At 55.0% G+C, this 21,066-nt stretch overlaps 1 protein-coding gene across 1 annotated transcript in view; it reads left to right on the top strand.

Moving 5' to 3' along the window:
- LOC116954713 (uncharacterized) overlaps positions 1 to 21,066 on the top strand; it is a 173,394-nt gene that overhangs the window by 122,713 nt on the left and 29,615 nt on the right. The window contains exon 8 of the mRNA XM_076052422.1: positions 20,826 to 20,960. Within this exon, the coding sequence (XP_075908537.1) occupies positions 20,826 to 20,960 (135 nt within the window). The remainder of the gene's footprint in view (positions 1 to 20,825; positions 20,961 to 21,066) is intronic.

Raw genomic sequence — 21,066 nt, 5'->3', positions numbered from 1 at the left:
AAGCTGTTTCGGCATGCGGTGGCTGGGCATGCGGGCTACATGACCCAGCCAACGCAGCCTTGCCTGCCAGAGGAGCTCACCGATGGGACCTTGCCCAGATCTTTCAAGGATTTGTGAGCTCCTCACACAATCCAGCCTGGTTAAACCCAGGATGAATCGTAGGCAGGCCAGCCTAAATGTTTCTAACCGGCGAAGATGTTCCATTAGGGGGGGTCCACGTTTTGCAAGCGATGTTGAATAATCCTTGCCATCACCTTTCCCGGCACACAGAGGAGTGAGATGCCCCTGTTGTTGTTACAGTCTGTGCGGTCCCCCTTCTTAAAGAGGGGGACCACCAGGGCATCCTTCCAATCCAGCTGAACCCGTTCAGTGGTCCAGACTGTTGTTATGATGTCATATAGGGCAGTCTGCACAAACGCCACCCTCCCTCACATTTCGCTTGGGAGATCATCTCTGCCCGGTGCCTTTCCTGGTCTCAGACTCCGGATCGTCTGCAGTACTTCCTCGACAGATGGCACCTCAGCCAGCCACTCACAGGGGGTGACTTCTTCCAATATTTGAGGCACCGCAGCCTCAGCAGGGTCATCCCCACTTTGTGCCACGATGTTTTCCTGGCAGAGGGATTTCCCCTCCACCAGGACATCACAGAAATGCTCAGAAAATCTGCAAACCTGTTCCTGGGGGTCGGAGATTGGATCACCGTTTTTTCCCCTAATTATGGTAATAGGTGTGGTGCTGCAGGTTACTTTTCTGATGGCATTAAATAGAGATTTGTGATCGCGGGCCACTAAGGCAGACTCCATCTCCTGAGCAACCCGCGACTACCACCCATCCTTGCAGTGCCTCACGGCTTTCCGAACCTCCGAGCGAAGGCTGCGGGATTCTGTAGGATTCGGTAGCCGATGACAGTGGGCCTGTCGCTTTTTCTCAACTATCCTGAACACCTCCTCTGTCAGCCAGGGTCTCTGGGGAGGTTTGGACCGCGTACCCAAAACAGCCAATGCAGCTGCATGAGTCACAGTCCTAAACCTCGCCCATTTACCCTCGACATCAGGAGGAGTGGGGGACGATGCCAACCGCAGCCGCAAGCGATGATGAAATTCTCGCTTGCAACTTTCATCAGATAACTGAGACCAGGCCACTTTAGGTTGCAATGGGGTCCTGGGTGTACACCCACCACCGGAGTGGAAGAATGGCAGGCGCATCTTACAGATGACTAGTCGATGGTCAGAGGGCAGATCAGCTCCACGGTAGGTCCTGGTGTCAAGGACATGGGCTCGCATCCGGTGGTCCGTCACTATGTAGTCCAGCAGCTGTTCTTGCTTGGACCCGGCATCCATCCATGATGTTGTGTGGATGCACCGATGCCAGAACAGCGTGTTAGTAATTACAAGCCCATGAGCTACACAAAAATCTAGCAGCATCATTACCAACTCGGGCATTGAAGTCACCCAACAAGATGACTCTATCCCGAGGGGCCACTTTAGCCAGCACCTGTGACAGGAGGTCATAGAAGGCATCTGACTCATTGGCTTTGCCTGCATCCCTCCACGGATGTTCGTCTTCGGTGGGGGCATAAGTAACCACGACCACCACTCCTCGACTCCGGTTGATGGGAAGGCGAGCCCAAAGTAGCCTGGGGCTTACAGCTTCCCACACCTCACCGCCACGCTCCCACGCCCCCTTCATTCTTATGTTCAAAATAAGAGCCACACCCTGTTGTTTGGCAGTCTGCTGCCCCGAGTAGAGGACTGTCCACCCCTCATGGTGGCAGGAGCCAGAACCGGTCCACCAGACCTCCTGAATGCCACAGATACAGGCGGTACCGGTCCAGCTCCCGACAGAGCAGTGGCAGCCTCTCCTCCGCAGTGAGCGTTCGAACATTCCACGTGGCCAACCGTAGTGGCTTTTCGTTGTTTCTGGAGGAGCCCCGAGGGTAGAGATTCAATCTCCTGGCTCCGCAAAATGGGGTTTGGCCAGGAGACGTCATAGACGCCTGTCCCCCCGGGGCCTCCGGCACAAGCTTATTAGTTACATATTTATTCGTGGTTTAGTGGTAATTTATTGAAAGTGGAGGGGTTACCAGCCCCTCGCACCCGTCCAGAGCCCCCGTTTAGCCACTGTGATGGTCACAGACGCCATGAGGGGAGGAGCCATTCGGAATTGGCCCTCCCCTCAAAGCACTGTCCACGACAGAGTTGCCCGTCCGGCACCGCGAGGAGGTAGGGGGTTGTTTTGCTGGACACACACACACTGACACACACACACACACTGACACTGACACACACACATATTGGTTCAACAGCAGCAACGCTCTGGACCAGTTTCGACATTGTGGTTTCTCATCAGCGGAATCGCGCTTGCTTGAACAAATACTTGCTGGTGAGCTGCAAGATGATCGCTGTGTGTTCGATTGGGTCCTGACCGATGAGTGGCTATGGAAATCGGTTCAGAGTTTGTATTTAAATCCGCGGGTTCTGAAGGTGATGAGAGCGAGAGCTTTGGATCGATGGTGACGATCGTGGTTGTATGGTGGAGGTGAGGATAGGTGGGTGATGGTGGGTGGGGGTGGACGATGGTGGGTGGCACGTGGTGGTGGAGGAGGGTGACGCGTGGTAGTGGTCGTGGTGGTGGTGACGCGTGGTGGTGGTGGAGGTGACGCGTGGTGGTGGTGGAGGTGACGCGTTTTGGTGATGGTGGAGGTGACGCGTTGCGGTGGTGATGGTGGTGGTGGTGAAGGTGACGCGCGGTGGTGATGGTGGAGGTGACGCGTTGCGGTGGTGGTGGTGGTGAAGGTGACGCGTGGTGGTGGTGGTGGTGGTGGTGAAGGTGAAGCGTGGTGGTGACGCGTGGTGGTGGTGGTGACGCGTGGTGGTGGTGGTGGTGGTGGTGAAGGTGACGCGTGGTGGTGGTGGAGGTGACGCGTGGTGGTGGTGGAGGTGACGCGTTGCTGTGGTGGAGGTGACGCGTTGCGGTGGTGATGGTGGTGGTGGTGGTGGTGAAGGTGACGCGCGGTGGTGATGGTGGAGGTGACGCGTTGCGGTGGTGGTGGTGGTGGTGGAGGTGGAGGTGACGCGTGGTGGTGGTGGAGGTGACGTGTGGTGGTGGTGGTGGTAGTGGTGGAGGTGACGCGTGGTGGTGATGGTGAAGGTGACGCGTGGTGGTGGTGGTGGTAGTGGTGAAGGTGACACGTGGTGGTGGTGGTGGTGGAGGTGACGCGTGGTGGTGGTGGTGGTGGTGGTGGTGGTGGTGGTGGTGGTGGTGGTGGTGGTGGTGGTGGTGGTGGAGGTGGTGGAGGTGACGCGTGGTGGTGGTGGAGGTGACGTGTGGTGGTGGTGGTGGTGGTGAAGGTGACGCGTGGTGGTGAAGGTGACGCGTGGTGGTGACGCGTGGTGGTGGAGGTGACACGTTGCGGTGGTGATGGTGGTGGTGATGCGTTGCGGTGGTGGTGGTGGTGGAGAAGGTGAAGCGTGGTGGTGACGCGTGGTGGTGGTGGTGGTGGTGGTAGTGGAGGTGACGCGTGGTGGAGGTGACGCATGGTGGTGATGGTGGAGGTGACGCGTTGCGGTGGTGGTGGTGGTGGTGGTGGTGGTGAAGGTGACGCGTGGTGGTGGTGGTGAAGGTGAAGCGTGGTGGTGGTGGTGGCGGTGGTGAAGGTGACGCGCGGTGGTGATGGTGGAGGTGACGCGTTGCGGTGGTGGTGGTGGTGGTGGTGACGCGTGGTGGTGGTGGTGGTGAAGGTGAAGCGTGGTGGTGACGCGTGGTGGTGGTAGTAGAGGTGACGCGTGGTGGTGGTGGAGGTGACGCGTGGTGGTGGTGGTGGTGGTGGAGGTGACGCGTGGTGGTGGTGGAGGTGACGCGTGTTGGTGGTGGTGGTGGTGGTGGAGGTGACGCGTGGTGGTTGTGGTGGTGGTGGTGGTGGAGGTGACGCGTGGTGGTGGTGACGCGTGGTGGTGGTGGTGGTGGAGGTGACGCGTGGTGGTGGTGGTGGTGGTGGTGACGCGTGGTGGTGGTGGTGGTGGTGGTGGTGGTGACGCGTGGTGGTGGTGGTGGTGGTGGTGGTGGTGGTGGAGAAGGTGAAGCGTGGTGGTGACGCGTGGTGGTGGTGGTGGTAGTGGAGGTGACGCGTGGTGGAGGTGACGCGTGGTGGTGATGGTGGAGGTGACGCGTTGCGGTGGTGGTGGTGGTGGTGGTGAAGGTGACGCGTGGTGGTGGTGGTGAAGGTGAAGCGTGGTGGTGGTGAAGGTGACGCGTGGTGGTGGTGGTGGTGGTGGTGGTGGTGGTGGTGGTGGTGGAGGTGACGCGTGGTGGTGGTGGTGGAGGTGGTGGAGGTGACGCGTGGTGGTGGTGGAGGTGACGTGTGGTGGTGGTGGTGGTGGTGAAGGTGACGCGTGGTGGTGACGCGTGGTGGTGGAGGTGACGCGTTGCGGTGGTGATGGTGGTGGTGATGCGTTGCGGTGGTGGTGGTGGTGGAGAAGGTGAAGCGTGGTGGTGACGCGTGGTGGTGGTGGTGGTGGTAGTGGAGGTGACGCGTGGTGAAGGTGACGCGTGGTGGTGATGGTGGAGGTGACGCGTTGCGGTGGTGGTGGTGGTGGTGGTGAAGGTGACGCGTGGTGGTGGTGGTGAAGGTGAAGCGTGGTGGTGGTGGTGAAGGTGAAGCGTGGTGGTGGTGGCGGTGGTGAAGGTGACGCGCGGTGGTGATGGTGGAGGTGACGCGTTGCGGTGGTGGTGGTGGTGGTGGTGACGCGTGGTGGTGGTGGTGAAGGTGAAGCGTGGTGGTGACGCGTGGTGGTGGTGGTAGTGGAGGTGACGCGTGGTGGTGGTGGAGGTGACGCGTGGTGGTGGTGGTGGTGGTGGAGGTGACGCGTGGTGGTGGTGGAGGTGACGCGTGTTGGTGGTGGTGGTGGAGGTGACGCGTGGTGGTGGTGGTGGTGGAGGTGACGCGTGGTGGTGACGCGTGGTGGTGGTGGTGGTGGTGGAGGTGACGCGTGGTGGTGGTGGTGGTGGTGGTGACGCGTGGTGGTGGTGGTGGTGGTGGTGGTGGAGAAGGTGAAGCGTGGTGGTGACGCGTGGTGGTGGTGGTGGTGGTAGTGGAGGTGACGCGTGGTGGAGGTGACGCGTGGTGGTGATGGTGGAGGTGACGCGTTGCGGTGGTGGTGGTGGTGGTGAAGGTGACGCGTGGTGGTGGTGGTGAAGGTGAAGCGTGGTGGTGGTGGTGGTGAAGGTGACGCGCGTTGGTGATGGTGGAGGTGACGCGTTGCGGTGGTGGTGGTGGTGGTGGTGAAGGTGAAGCGTGGTGGTGACGCGTGGTGGTGGTAGTGGAGGTGACGCGTGGTGGTGGTGGTGTTGGTGGTGGTGGTGGTAGTGGAGGTGACGCGTGGTGGTGGTGGAGGTAACGCGTGTTGGTGGTGGTGGTGGTGGAGGTGACGCGTGGTGGTGGTGGAGGTGACGCGTGGTGGTGGTGACGCCTGGTGGTGGTGGTGGTGGAGGTGACGCGTGGTGGTGGTGGAGGTGACGCGTGTTGGTAGTGGTGGAGGTGACGCGTGGTGTTGGTGGTGGTGGAGGTGACGCGTGTTGGTGGTGGTGGAGGTGACGCGTGGTGGTGGTGGTGGTGGTGGAGGTGACGCGTGTTGGTGGTGGTGGTGGTGGAGGTGACGCGTGGTGGTGGTGGTGGTGGCGGTGGCGGTGACGCCGCTGCGCCGTGTCAGGTGGAGTTTGTCGCGACCTCACGGGGGTGGGGGGAGCAGCAGCAGCAGCAGCAGCATGAGGAGGAGGAGGAGGGAACTCCACGGGATCGATGTCGTTGTCCTGATCGATTCCCACGCCGCCCTCGACTCAACCCACCGGCTCCTGCCGCCGCTGTTGCCACGGGTATCGACCACACGCGTGGCGGATTAAGCGACTTTAACCACGGGGGTTGAGGCGTGTGGGAGGTTGGGATAGACGCGCTGAGCCATCACTGCTGACTCGACACTTCTGGCTCCTGCAGCGTCATTGTCGGGGAGTTCGCTCGCTCTCCTCTGCTGCTCCCACGGTCTGGGACTCGCGGCTTCCCCCCAGCCGCCAGTGTTGTCGACTCCCCCTGCCTCGCCGCACCCACCCCCCCCCCCCCCTTCCCGTCTCCATCACCTTCCCATCTTTCTCTCTCTCTATCTCGTGGTCATCTTCCACTCTCCTCCCTCACCTCATTCATCGCCTCCCACCCTCCCTCCCTCCTTCCATCCTCCTTCCTTCTCCCTCTATCGCTCTCTCTTTTTTTTACGATCACAGGAAACAGGAAGATGCTCGGTGTAGTCGGCACTTTGCTTCGTTCACCATTTCGTTTTTTGGGGGTTTTTAATGCTTTGCTTTATGTAAAAATTTCACAAAAGACGTCACGCTCTGCTCTCCTCCTTCGTACCCCTTCCCTATCTCTCTACCCCCTCTTTCTCCCCCCTCCCTTCCCTCTCTCCTCCCTCACCTCATTCATCGCCTCCCTCCCTCCTTGCCTCCTCCTTCATTCTCCCTCCATCTCTCTCTCTCTCTTCACTCTCACTCGACTCCCTCTCTCTCTCTCTTGTTCCCTCTCTCTCGCCCTCCCTTTCATCACTTCTCTCTGTCTCCCTCTCTCATCTCCCCTCGCCTTTCACACCGAGAGATGTTGACGATCATGATGGCGCTCTGCTGTTGTTGATGGCTATAGCGATAATGATGGTGGTGGTGGTGGTGTTGATGATGGCTGTCGCGATAATGATGATGGTGGTGGAGATGATGGTGGCGGTGATGATGATGATGGTGGTGATGATGATAATGGCGATAATGATGATGGTGGTAATGTTGATGATGCCCATGGCGATAATAATGATGATGTTGGTGATGATGATGGTGGTGGAGATGATGGTGATGGTGGTGATAATGATGATGGTGATGATGATGGTATGGTGGCAGGGGCGGAGCTATAGGGGGGGCTGGGGGGGGGGCTCAACCCCCCCTGAAATTTTGGGAAAGTCGGTAATCGGGATAACCGGATATCCGGCTGCTGCAAAATGCTGCAGGCTGCCACCTTGTGCTGCCCTGCAGGCTGCCACCTTGTGCTGCCCTGCAGGCTGCCACCTTGTGTGCTGCCCTGCAGGCTGCCACCTCGTGTGCTGCCCTGCAGGCTGCCACCTCGTGTGCTGCCCTGCAGGCTGCCACCTTGTGCTGCCCTGCAGGCTGCCACCTTGTGCTGCCCTGCAGGCTGCCACCTTGTGCTGCCCTGCAGGCTGCCACCTTGTGCTGCCCTGCAGGCTGCTTGAGCGGCAGCCTTTTCGAACTTATCGAACTTATTAGCCACATCAGCGACTCCGACCTATTAATAAACTCCGCGTTCAAATCCTTTTCTACATTTGTGGCGCCCATTGGAAAACATAAACACTGGATGTCTCAAAATATTGAAGTCAGCCCCCCCCCAAAGTCAAAATCCTGGCTCCGCCCCTGTATGGTGGTGATGATGACAACGACGACGATGGCGACGATGGATTAGTTCGCTTCCCCTCGGGCTCGCGACGAGCATCTTCTGGTCGCGTGCCGCTCGTGACTGCTGTGAGAGAGACTCTCGAGTTCAAGAGCGCCTCCTCCGTCACTCGCGGCACGGGCCGTCATGTGGATCGTCACGTGGACACGCGAATTGTCACGTGGACACGCGGGTTGACACGTGGGCACGCGGGTCGTCACGTGGACACGCGGCTTGTCACGTGGACACGCGGGTTGTCACGTGAACACGTGGGTTGATAGGTGGATACGCTGATTGTCACGTGAACACGCGGATTGTCACGTGGACATGTGGGTTGACACGTGGACACGCGGGTTGACACGTGGACACGCGGGTTGTCACGTGAACACGCGGGTTGTCACGTGAACACGTGGGTTGATAGGTGGATACGCTGATTGTCACGTGAACACGCGGATTGTCACGTGGACATGTGGGTTGACACGTGGACACGCGGGTTGACACGTGGACACGCGGGTTGTCACGTGAACACGCGGGTTGTCACGTGAACACGTGGGTTGATAGGTGGATACGCTGATTGTCACGTGAACACGCGGATTGTCACGTGGACATGTGGGTTGACACGTGGACACGCGGGTTGACACGTGGACACGCGGGTTGTCACGTGAACACGCGGGTTGTCACGTGAACACGTGGGTTGATAGGTGGATACGCTGATTGTCACGTGAACACGCGGATTGTCACGTGGACACGCGGGTTATCACGTGAATACGTGGATTGTCACGTGGACACGCGGGTTGTCACGTGGACACGTGGGTTGACACGTGGACACGCGGATTTTCACGTGAACACGTGGGTTGATACGTGAATACGCTGATTGTCACGTGAACACGTGGGTTGTCACGTGGACACGCGGATTGTCACGTGAACAAGTGGGTTGATAGATGGATACGCTGATTGTCACGTAAACACGCGGATTGTCACGTGGACATGTGGGTTGACACGTGGACACGCGGGTTGTCACGTGGACACGCGGGTTGTCACGTGGACACGCGGGTTGTCACGTGGACACGTGGATTGTCACGTGAACACGCGGATTGTCACGTGGACACGCGGGTTATCACGTGGACACGCGGTTTCTCACGCGAATGCGTGGATTGTCACGTGGACACGCGGGTTGTCACGTGGAGACGCGGGTTGTCACGTGGACACGCGGGTTGTCACGTGGACACGCGGGTTGTCACGTGGACACGCGGGTTGTCACGTGAACAGGCGGGTTGTCACGTGGACATGCGGGTTGTCACGTGGACACGCGCGTTATGCCCCGTTCCCCGTATGTGGCGACACGGCTGCCTGAGCATGGGGCCGAAAGTCCCCGAGCATCACGCTGCCCGCAACAAACGAGCCGATCGAGGGTTGCAGCGAAGAAGAGTTGTCAGCATGATTCTTGAGTTGAGCAAGGTTATTGTGACGAGAGCTTTTGGGGTGGTGTGGAAGAGACGATGACGACAATGATGACGGTATATTGATGGTGATGGGGCGGATGGAGCAGTGCAAGGGAGGAAGCAGAGTGAGCAGTGAGGTGACCTGAAGTGTGGTGGCTGAGTGGTTGGGTGGCCCAATGGTCTTTATCCAGTCCATCGATGCGCTATGAAGAAGTGCCACTGCAACAACAACAAAAAACGTCGCCGATTATATTTTTATCTGTTTCCTCTTTACGGCCACGCATACACGGCGTTGTCACTGGCACAGATCAGATTAGTTTGAAGTTAGCCTGTGATCCGAGACGCCCTTAAGTCGGGTTTCATCAACACACACAAAAAAAAACAACACCGCCAACTCCTCCGACAAACGCAATAAAGACAGTAAAATGAATCAACGATAAACAAAGAACAGATGAGAGAAATATTTTAAAAATGGCTTAAAAAATAAGAACCAAGAATAAGAACAATTACGTTAAATATAGATTATCATCAAATATCACGCTGTATGTCAAAAATTTTAAACACTAATTTAAATCTGCCATAGTAATTATAATGCCGATTCGGCCTCAAGCACGATGGAATTATAGCGCGGATTAAAAAAAAAACGTAGTGTTTAACGACGCACACCAAAAAGTTGTCTCTTCCAGGCGAATAATATTTACACCTCGTCCAATTCTTCATACGTTGGCAGCTGACCAAGTTTCGTGGCAATATTGTTCCAGAGACTAGGGGCCGGACACCGAGTGTGTTGGTGGTGGTGGTGGTTGTTGTTGTTGTGTCCGTTGCGTTCCGTGCACGGCTGCCGACGCGGCAGCAGCAGCAGCAGCAGCGTTGACAAAGCCATCATCCGCTTGTGATGTCGGAAAGTGATGACAGGCGAGGGGTGGCTGATGGGTGATGGTTGATGGGCCAGGGACCAGGGGTGGGGGGGGGGGGGGGTTGAGGTGAGCGAGGTGAGCTGCTGGTGAGCTGCTGGTGAGCATGGGGAAAGCGGCAGTGATGGACGTGGCTTAGTGTCCCAGATGCTCAGTGGGCGCGCGGGGAACAATGGGTGAGGCGGCGGCGTGGAGCGGAATCACGAATCAGAATTTTTATTTTATGACCGGAGGAATCCGATGGGCTCTGAAGCTACTTTTTTTCTCACAGATGCCCAGTCGGGGCACGTGGTAAGAACGTTCCAACAACGAGCGATACAAAAAAAACACGATATGAGTTCAAAGTACATGAAAGGTAAACATGACACCCAAACAAGCTACAAATACAACACTAAACCATTCCCATCCTAGGAGGCAAAGCCCGATGAGGTATTAACTTATTGTTCAAAAGCGACCTATGCACACATGATAGCTCAACAAAGTGGCGTATCATTTGGACGTTTAAAGCAGCAAAATAATCTAAATAGTTTGAATGCAGTGATGGGCGAACCGGCGAGGTGTTAGTGTGACAGAGTGTGCATGAGTGTGAAAGAGTGTGTATGTGTGTATATATGGTTAGTCATATAGCCCGCATGCCCAGCCACCGCATGCCTAAACAGCTTCTGTTTGGCCGGATAGAGGGGGCTAGACGGGCACGACACGGGCTAGAGAAGAGATTGAGTGATGTGGTACAGGAGGATGTGGAGCTGAGTGGACTTGCCGATGACTGGTACCAGCGGTGTCAAGATCGGCCTCTGTGGAGGAGGCTCGTGAAGGACGCTACTGGGCAGTTGGAGGCAGTCGCCCTCCGACAACAACCGAGGACAGATGAACAACGCTCACAACAACGAGCGTAGGGCCGGGCGGCTAAAATGCAGCAAGTTGGCACAGTACGGGGGTACAGCTGATGCGTCTACCAGTCATATCAATCGGACAACCCATGGCACCTACAGGGTCTGTCCCGTGACCTCCTCCTGTCAGCGAGCCTTCGACACTTCGCATGGCCTCAAAGTGCACCTAGCCTGGCACAGGCGCCGTGGTGACGTCACCGTCACTAAGTGGCGAATGGCGGCTATTGGTATTGGCATCGGGTGAGTGTGAATTATTGTATAAGTCTGTGCGGTGTGAGAAGGAATGTGAGAGTCTGAGCGTGTATATGTGTCGGTGCTCGCTAACAGCACTTGCCCCTACAGTCTGTTAAGGCTATACGGGGGTCTTTGTCTTTGTGTCTTTAAGTGTGTGTTCCTTGGGGGACCTTTGTCTGTGTGCGTGTGGCGAGCGGTGGCGCAGTGGTTAGCGCGCTGCGCTGCGAACACGTTCGATCCGAGTTCGATTCCCGCTCACGGCCACCAACACCATGTGACTATTATCGAGACCGATCCAGGGTCTCCCCTGGGTCGGCTCAGCCGTAACATTGGCAACCGGGTGCGGTGCGTAAACGTCAACGCTGGGGAAAACAAAGGCGGCCGGGCGTGGTGCTGGCGACGCGGGCACCCTCGTGGTGCCGAGGCGACTTGGAAAGACGTGCTCGCTCGCAGCACTTTCACCCCACACCCCCTCCCCATATCGAAGGCGATACGGGGGACTTTGGTCTGTTGCGTGTGTGGGGAGCGGTGGCGCAGCGGTTAGCGCCGCGCTGCGCTACGAGCCCTACGAGCCCGGCGACCCGAGTTCGCTTCCCGCTCACGGCCAACACCCGGTGACGATTAATTGAACCGATCCTGGACCTCCCCTAGGTCGAATCGGACTCAAACGAGTACCTCGTGCGGTGTGTAGCTAAACATCGCGACTGTGGAAGACAAAGGCGGCCAGGAGTGGTGCTGACCACCAACCCCCTCGTGTGCCACAGTGCCGACCTTCATCAGTGATGCTACTCGCTAACAGCACTTGCCCCTACAGTCCGTGAAGACTATACGGGGGGGGGGATTTTTGTGTCTTTGTACACGTGCGTATGTACGTGTGTGCACGTGTGTGTGTGCGCAGGTGTGTGTGTGCGAAACGTGGACCCCGTTAATGCAGCATCTTCGCCGGTTAGACACATTTAGGCTGGCCTGCCTACGATCCATCCTGGGTTTAACCAGGTTGGATTGTGTGAGGAGCTCATAAATCCTTGAAAGATCTGGGCAAGGTCCCATCGGTAAGCTCCTCCGGCAGGCAAGGCTGCGTTGGCTGGGTCATGTAGCCCGCATGCCCAGCCACCGCATGCCGAAACAGCTTTTGTTCGGCCGGATCGAGGGGGTTAAACGGGCGCGGCACGGGCTAGAGAAGAGATGGAGTGATGTGGTACAGGAGGATGTGCAGCTGAGTGGACTTGCTGATGACCGGTACCAGCGGTGTTAAGATCGTGCCTCTGTGGAGGAGGCTCGTGAAGGACGCTACTGGGCAGTTGGAGGCAGTCGCCCTCCAACAACAACGGAGGGCGGAGGAGCGACGCTCAGAACAACGAGCGGAGCGCCGGGTGGCTAAAGCACAGCAGGTTGGCACAGTAGGGGGCACAGGTGGTGCATCAGCCAGTCATCTCAGTCATCTCAGTCAGTCGACCCGTGGCACCTGGGTCTACCCCGTGAACTCCTGCCCAGCGGGAGTTTGACACTTCACGTGGCCTCCAGGTGCACATGGCCTGGTACAAGCGTCGTGGTGACGTCACCGCCACTTAGTGGCGAATGGCGGTTGGTGTTGTTGTTGTGTGCACGTGTGTGTGTGTGTGCGTACGTGTGTGTACGTGCGTGCACGTGCGCGTGCGTGTGTGTGCGTGTGTGGGGCAATTTCCCATCCCAAGGCCGACTCGTGAATAACAAAAGAAATATCCCCCGTGCAGCCGATGTCTCTCCGCGTCCTTCCCCACATCGTAGCCGTTTGGTCGTTAAACGATATCGGGGTCGGCTGGGGGGAGGGGGTAAGAGGCGGTGTTGTTGTAAATGTCATAAAACAACACCGCCCCCCACCCCCAACACTCTGAACCTCTGCCGGTGTGAGAAGGAGGGGGTGGTGGAGCGCAGATTGGGGGCGATCGGGGTAGATAATTGAGTAACGAGTTGGTGTGGTTTGTTGGAGTCGTGGCAGGGGGAGGAGAGAGAGAGAGAGAGGTGAACTTTTTAGATGTCGCGCGGGGCAGGTCGGCGTGGGTTTTCATTTTATTGTTGAGTTCGTGTTGAGAGTGCGAGGGGGAGAGAGTGTGTGCGTGTGTGTGTGTGAGTGTGTGTGTGAGTGTGTGAGTGTGCGTGTGTGCGTGTGTGTGTGAGTGTGAGTGTGTGAGTGTGTGTGAGTGTGTGCGTGTGTGTGTGTGAGTGTGTGTGAGTGTGTGTGAGTGTGCGTGTGTGAGTGTGTGCGAGTGTGTGTGTGTGCGTGTGAGTGTGAGTGTGTGAGTGTGTGTGTGAGTGTGTGTGTGTGTGAGTGTGTGAGTGTGTGAGTGTGTGTGTGCGTGTGAGTGTGTGAAGGTGTGTGTGTATGTGAGTGTGTGTGAGTGTGTGCGTGTGTGTGTGTGTGCGAGTGTGTGAGTGTGTGAGTGTGTGCGTGTGAGTGTGTGAGTGTGTGTGTGTGCGTGTGTGTGCGTGTGAGTGTGTGCGTGTGAGTGTGTGCGTGTGAGTGTGTGCGTGTGTGAGTGTGGGTGTGCCTGTGAGTGTGCGTGAGTGGGTGTGCGTGTGAGTGTGCGTGAGTGGGTGTGGGTGTGCCGGTGAGTGTGTATGGGGGTGTGTGTGAGTGAGTGTGTGTGTGTGGGTGGGGGTGTATGGAGGTGTGTGAGTGTGTGGTTGTGTGTGGGGAGCGGTAGTGTCGCGGTTAGCGCTACGCTGCACTACGAACCCGGGTTCAAATCCCGCTCACGGCCAGCACTAGTGACGATTATCTCAACCGGTCCTGGGCTTCTCCTAGGTCGGCTCGGCATCAAATTAGTACCTGGTGCGATGTGTAAATATCGCCACTGGGGAGACAAAGGCGGCCGGGCGTGGTGTTGGCCACCCACCCCTCGTGTGCAGTACCGGCCTTCATAGGTGCTCGCTAACAGCACTTGCCCCCACAGTCTCTTAAGGCTATACAGGGGATATTTGTCTTTTGTAAGTGTTAGCGAGCAGTGGGGCATCGTTTCACGCATTGCCCTACGAACCCGGCCACACCTGAGTTCGATTCCCGCTCACGGCCACCACCAATACCTGCAGCTCCGACAATCTCGGCCGATCAAGGGCCCCCCCCCCCTCCCCCACCCCGAGCACTTGCCTCATCAGTCCGTATGGGGAACTCTGTCTCTCGTGTACGGGTGCGTGGCAGTGCGTGTGTGTGTGTGAGTGTGCTCAGGCTATCTATAGAGCGTGCGAGCGAGCCTTTATATTTGTGTACGAAACGGACCAAGCGACTACTCTTCCCAGCCACGGCTCACGTCAGTGGCAGCGTGTGTGACATGAGAACCGACCTCGGACCTTCCGTAGGTCAGCTCAGCCTTAAATTAGTTCAGTGTTAAGTCGCTGGGGGAGACAACGACGGCCGGGCGTGGTCCTGGCCACACCACCCCCTCGTGCGCCGTTCCTGCCTTAATAGATGCTCGCTAACAGCACCTGTGCCCGTGCTATGTCTCTACGTATCCCCCGTATAGCCTGTAACAGACTGTAGGGGCAAGTGCTGTTAGCGAGCAGCACCTACGAAGGCCTTCTTCGTCTCCCCAGTGTGCTGATGTTAACTACACACCGCACCAGGTACTCATTGGAGGCTGAGTCGACCTAGGGGAGGCCCAGGACCGTTTCAGATAATCGTCACCGGTGTTTGTCGTGAGCGGAAATCGAACTCGGGGCGCCGGGTTCGTAGCGCAGCGCCGCTAACCACGACAATTCGGCTCCCCACGACTCATAAACACAAACACAGAGATGATACAAGTGCTTCTCGTTGTTAAAACATAATTGAACATTGTTTAACTGATGTTGGTTTAATTACTCGACGCGTTTAGTAGCCGCCCCCCCCCCCCCACCATAAGTATGCTAATTATATAGAAATCGCGTAATTTGCTGCCAGCGGAACACGATCCGTGGGTGATGCGCGCGATCCGTGGGTGATGCGCGCGAGCCGCGGGTGTCGCGCGCGAGCGGCTCACGCGTTGGGGGGGGGGGCACCCGGGCGGGTGGCGCGCGCGGTTAAACCCGCGAGAAGCCCCCTCGCGGAGAGAGACAGAGAGATACACAGAGAGATACACAGAGAGATACACAGAGAGATACACAGAGAGATACACAGAGAGATACACAGAGAGATACACAGAGAGATACACAGAGAGATACACAGAGGGAGACAGAGAGATACACAGAGAGATACACAGAGAGATACACAGAGAGATACACAGAGAGATACACAGAGGGAGACAGAGAGATACACAGAGAGATACACAGAGAGATACACAGAGAGATACACAGAGGACAGAGGGAGACAGAGAGATACACAGAGAGATACACAGAGAGATACACAGAGAGATACACAGAGAGATACACAGAGAGATACACAGAGAGATACACAGAGAGATACACAGAGAGATACACAGAGAGATACACAGAGAGATACACAGAGAGATACACAGAGGGAGACAGAGAGATACACAGAGAGATACACAGAGAGATACACAGAGAGATACACAGAGGACAGAGGGAGACAGAGAGATACACAGAGAGATACACAGAGAGATACACAGAGAGATACACAGAGAGATACACAGAGAGATACACAGAGAGATACACAGAGAGATACACAGAGAGATACACAGAGAGATACACAGAGAGATACACAGAGAGATACACAGAGAGATACACAGAGAGATACACAGAGAGATACACAGAGGACAGAGAGATACACAGAGAGATACACAGAGAGATACACAGAGAGATACACAGAGAGATACACAGAGAGATACACAGAGAGATACACAGAGAGATACACAGAGAGATACACAGAGAGATACACAGAGAGATACACAGAGAGATACACAGAGAGATACACAGAGAGATACACAGAGGACAGAGGGAGACAGAGAGATACACAGAGAGATACACAGAGAGATACACAGAGAGATACACAGAGAGATACACAGAGAGATACACAGAGAGATACACAGAGAGATACACAGAGAGATACACAGAGAGACACACAGAGAGATACACAGAGAGATACACAGAGAGATACACAGAGAGATACACAGAGAGATACACAGAGAGATACACAGAGGACAGAGGGAGACAGAGAGATACACAGAGAGATACACAGAGAGATACACAGAGAGATACACAGAGAGATACACAGAGAGACACACAGAGAGATACACAGAGGACAGAGGGAGACAGAGAGATACACAGAGAGATACACAGAGAGATACACAGAGGACAGAGGGAGACAGAGAGATACACAGAGAGATACACAGAGGGAGACAGAGACACAGAGAGATACACAGAGAGATACACAGAGGACAGAGGGAGACAGAGAGATACACAGAGAGATACACAGAGAGATACACAGAGAGATACACAGAGAGATACACAGAGAGACACACAGAGAGATACACAGAGAGATACACAGAGAGATACACAGAGAGATACACAGAGAGATACACAGAGAGATACACAGAGAGATACACAGAGGACAGAGGGAGACAGAGAGATACACAGAGAGATACACAGAGAGATACACAGAGAGATACACAGAGAGATACACAGAGAGACACACAGAGAGATACACAGAGGACAGAGGGAGACAGAGAGATACACAGAGAGATACACAGAGAGATACACAGAGGACAGAGGGAGACAGAGAGATACACAGAGAGATACACAGAGGGAGACAGAGACACAGAGAGATACACAGAGAGATACACAGAGGACAGAGGGAGACAGAGAGATACACAGAGAGATACACAGAGAGATACACAGAGAGACACACAGAGAGATACACAGAGGACAGAGGGAGACAGAGAGATACACAGAGAGATACACAGAGAGATACACAGAGAGATACACAGAGAGATACACAGAGAGATACACAGAGATACACAGAGAGATACACAGAGGACAGAGGGAGACAGATACACAGAGAGATACACAGAGGACAAAGGGAGACAGAGACACAGAGAGATACACAGAGAGAGACAGAGAGATACACAGAGAGATACACAGAGGACAGAGGGAGACAGAGACACAGAGAGATACACAAAGAGATACACAGATAGATACACAGAGGACAGAGGGAGACAGAGACACAGAGAGACAGAAAGAGATACACAGAGAGATACGCAGAGAGATACACAGAGGACAGAGGGAGACAGATACACAGAGATACACAGAGAGATACACAGAGAGATACACAGAGGACAGAGGGAGACAGAGACACAGAAAGAGACAGAGAGAGATACACAGAGAGATACACAGAGAGATACACAGAGGGACAGAGGGAGACAGAGAAAGAGACAGAGAGACAAAGATAGAGACACAGAGAGATATACAGAGAGATACACAGGACATAGGGAGACAGAGACGCAGAGAGAGAGACAGAGAGAGATACACAGAGATACACAGAGGGACAGAGGGAGACAGAGAGAGACAGAGAGATAGAGACAGACAGACAGACAGAGAGAGATAGAGACAGAGAGATAGAGACAGAGAGATAGAGACAGAGACAGAGAGATAGAGACAGAAAGATAGAGACAGACCGACAGAGAGATAGAGACAGAGAGAGAGAGAGATAGAGACAGAGAGAGAGAGATAGAGACAGAGAGACAGAGAGATAGAGACAGAGACAGAGAGATAGAGACAGAGACAGAGAGATAGAGACAGAGACAGAGAGATAGAGACAGAGACAGAGAGATAGAGACAGAGACAGAGAGATAGATAGAGACAGAGAGATAGAGACAGAGAGATAGAGACAGAGAGATAGAGACAGAGAGATAGAGACAGATAGAAACAGAGAGATAGAGACAGAGAGATAGAGACAGAGAGATAGAGATAGAGACAGAGAGATAGAGACAGAGAGATAGAGACAGAGAGACAGAGACAGAGAGATAGAGACAGAGAGAGATAGAGACAGAGAGAGATAGAGACAGAGAGATAGAGGCAGAGACAGAGATACACAGAGGGACAGAGGGAGACAGAGATAGAGACAGAGAGATAGAGACAGAGAGAGATAGAGACAGAGACAGAGAAATAGAGACAGAGAGATAGAGACAGAGAAATAGAGACCGAGAGAGACAGAGATGGAAACAGAGAGATAGAGACAGAGAGATAGAGACAGAGAGAGATAGAGACAGAGAGACAGCGACAGAGAAATAAAGACAGAGAGATAGAGACAGAGAGACAGAGACAGAGAGATAGAGACAGAGAGAGACAGAGATGGAGACAGAGAGAGACAGAGACAGAGAGAGAGAGACAGAGATGGAGACAGAGACAGAGAAATAGAGACAGAGACAGAGAGATAGAGACAGAGAGAGACAGAGACAGAGAGATAGAGACAGAGAGTCTCGCAGGCTCGAGCTCAGGAAGGGTCCAGCCCCTACTTGTCGCAGCAGCAGGGGCAGCCCGAGACGAGCTGTTGCCAGCAGCTGGCTGGCAGCTAACCCCCTAACCTCTAAACCCCTAACCTCTAAACCCCTAACCTCTAAACCCCTAACCTCTAAACCCCTAACCTCTAAACCCCTAACCTCTAAACCCCTAACCTCTAAACCCCTAACCTCTAAACCTCTAACCCCCTGACATCTAACCCCTAACCTCTAACATCTAACCCCCTAACATCTAACCGCCCTGGCATCTAAACCCCTAACCTCTAAACCCCTAACCCCCTAACCTCTAAACCCCTAACCCCCTAACCTCTAACCCCCTAACCTCTAACCTCTAACCCCCTAACATCTAACCCCCTAACCTCTAACCCCCAACCCCCCTAACCTCTAACCCCCTAACATCTAACCCCCTAACCTCTAACATCTAACCCCCTAACCTCTAACCCCAACCATGCAATCGGCGCCCCAAACCCCAAGGGAAGTTCTAAGCTGAGGTTTTTTTTTTTGGTAAACTGGGAAATATTTAGCCCCGATTTTCCGTTCAACGATTTTTTTTGTTTCTTAAAACAGAGGCACAATTATTCGATCCGTCGGCCCGGCCGGCCCTCTGTCCAAACAATGCATGTTCAGAAATGTTGAGGTAGATAATGAAAATGCATATTCCCTCTGTACGCGCACGGGGAATTGAAATAATGACATCTGCGTTATCTCATTTGTATTTTCTTCTTCGAAATTAGCGCTCCCCCCCCCCCCCCACTTAAATTGGCGCCCTGGGCGAATGCCAAAGTTGGTCTCTATGGACCTGCCACCCCTGAGTAGCAGGGAGAGGGCTGGGGGGGTGGCGATGTTGGTGCTGCTGCTGTCTGTCTGTCCGATCCCAATTGAGTGCTTTGAGTGTACTGTAAGTGTTTGTTAGAATTGTCGCGATGTGGCCAGTATAAACATATACGAACAGAAAGTGTGAAACCTATTCTTATGTTTTGATGCTGGCAAGGGAAGATCGCATGGTGTAGCTGCTCACCCCGAGCTCTCAATGCCCTGATAGTGGCATTGTCCTTGTGCTGTTCGTCGTCTGGTCTAACACTGTCGGAGACTAGGCCCTAAAGAAAGCTGTCTCTGGTGTGGACCAATCAGTTCGAAAGACAATGCATCATATGCTATCAGAGCGTGTTTTTGTTTATTGCGTGTTCACCGCCAGTATATGGTGGCAAATGCAGACGTGATTCCTTGCTAAAGGTTTCTGTTTGGTGTTTTAACATCTTAACACAACTGTTGTATTATGGACAGAAAGGGTCAACGCTATTCTTATACAATGTGTACCAGTTGGAGCAATCTGTTTTTTTGCTATTGCAGGAAACCTGAGAAGCCGGGGGGGGGGGGAGGGGAGAACGACCCACTCGTTCACACCGTGCGGAAACAAAGACAAAGATCCCCCGTGTGGCCTTAACACACTGTTGGGGCAAGTGGCTGTTAGCGAGTAGCACCTATGAAGGCCGGCACGGCAGGCGCACGAAAAGGGTGGGTGGCCAGCACCACGCCCGGCCGCCTTTGTCTCCCCAGTGGCGATGTTTACGCGCCGCACCGGGTACTCATTTGAGGATGAGTCGACCCTTGGGGAGGCCCAGGACCGGTTCAGATAAAATCGCCACTGGGTGTTGGCCGTGAGCGGGAATCGAACTCGGGTCGACAGGTTCGTAGCGCAGCGCGCTAGCTGCAACGCTACCGCTGACACACGCCCAGAACAGGGAGAGAACATTACGATTGCTTTTCATCGTTGAGATGTTTGGTCCATACCAGTTCCACTGGATTTGTTGGTTTAGCTATGGGAGGAAACCCATGCAGAGCAGGGGTGGAGAACATGCAAACTACACACACAGAAAGCTGTCCGAGTGCGGAATCGAACTCAGCCTCCCGTGTTACCACCGCCACTGTAACAACGACGCCCGCGACGATTGCTGCTTACCGGCGGCAGAAGTTTTGTTGCACGCAACGCTGGCCGCTGAGGATCGCTGCTTCACCCTCTCGGCGTGGGGGTGCGCCGTGGAGAGGGGGCACGGGGAGGTCTGCTGAGCGCTGCTGATGGTGATGCTGATGATGGTGATGCTGCTGATGATGGTGATGCTGCTGATGATGGTGATGCTGATGGTGATGCTGATGATGGTGCTGCTGATGATGGTGATGGTGATGCTGCTGATGATGGTGATGCTGCTGCTGATGATGCTGCTGCTGATGCTGCTGAGGATGATGGTGATGCTGCTGATGATGATGGTGGTGCTGCTGATGATGGTGGTGCTGCTGATGATGGTGCTGCTGCTGATGATGATGGTGATGCTGATGATTGCGACTGTTTTTGATGATAGGTGCGCCGTGGCAGCACTTGCCCCAAACGGAGTGCGAAGGCTATAACGGAGTGACGGGGGGGCTTTGTCTTTGCAGTGTGCGTGGGGACGGAGAATCTCTTCAGCACCCTGGCCACGCCCGAGCTGCAGTTCCAGGCGCTGCGTAAGACTTACGAAAAGTGCGAGGTGGTCCTGGGGAATCTGGAGGTCACCAACATCGCTCGCCACCAGAACATCTCCTTCCTCAAGGTTCGGCCCCCTACCCACTCGCTCACTCCATCACACTCGCGCTCACTCCATCACACTCGCTCACTCCATCACACTCGCTCACTCCATCACACTCGCTCACTCCATC

This window comes from Petromyzon marinus, chromosome 56, assembly GCF_048934315.1.
Source record: "Petromyzon marinus isolate PM22_M1 ecotype Great Lakes invasive population chromosome 56, UKy_Petmar_22M1.pri1.0, whole genome shotgun sequence".
NCBI lineage: Eukaryota > Metazoa > Chordata > Hyperoartia > Petromyzontiformes > Petromyzontidae > Petromyzon > Petromyzon marinus.
This window is presented reverse-complemented; position numbering and strand designations above follow the sequence as displayed.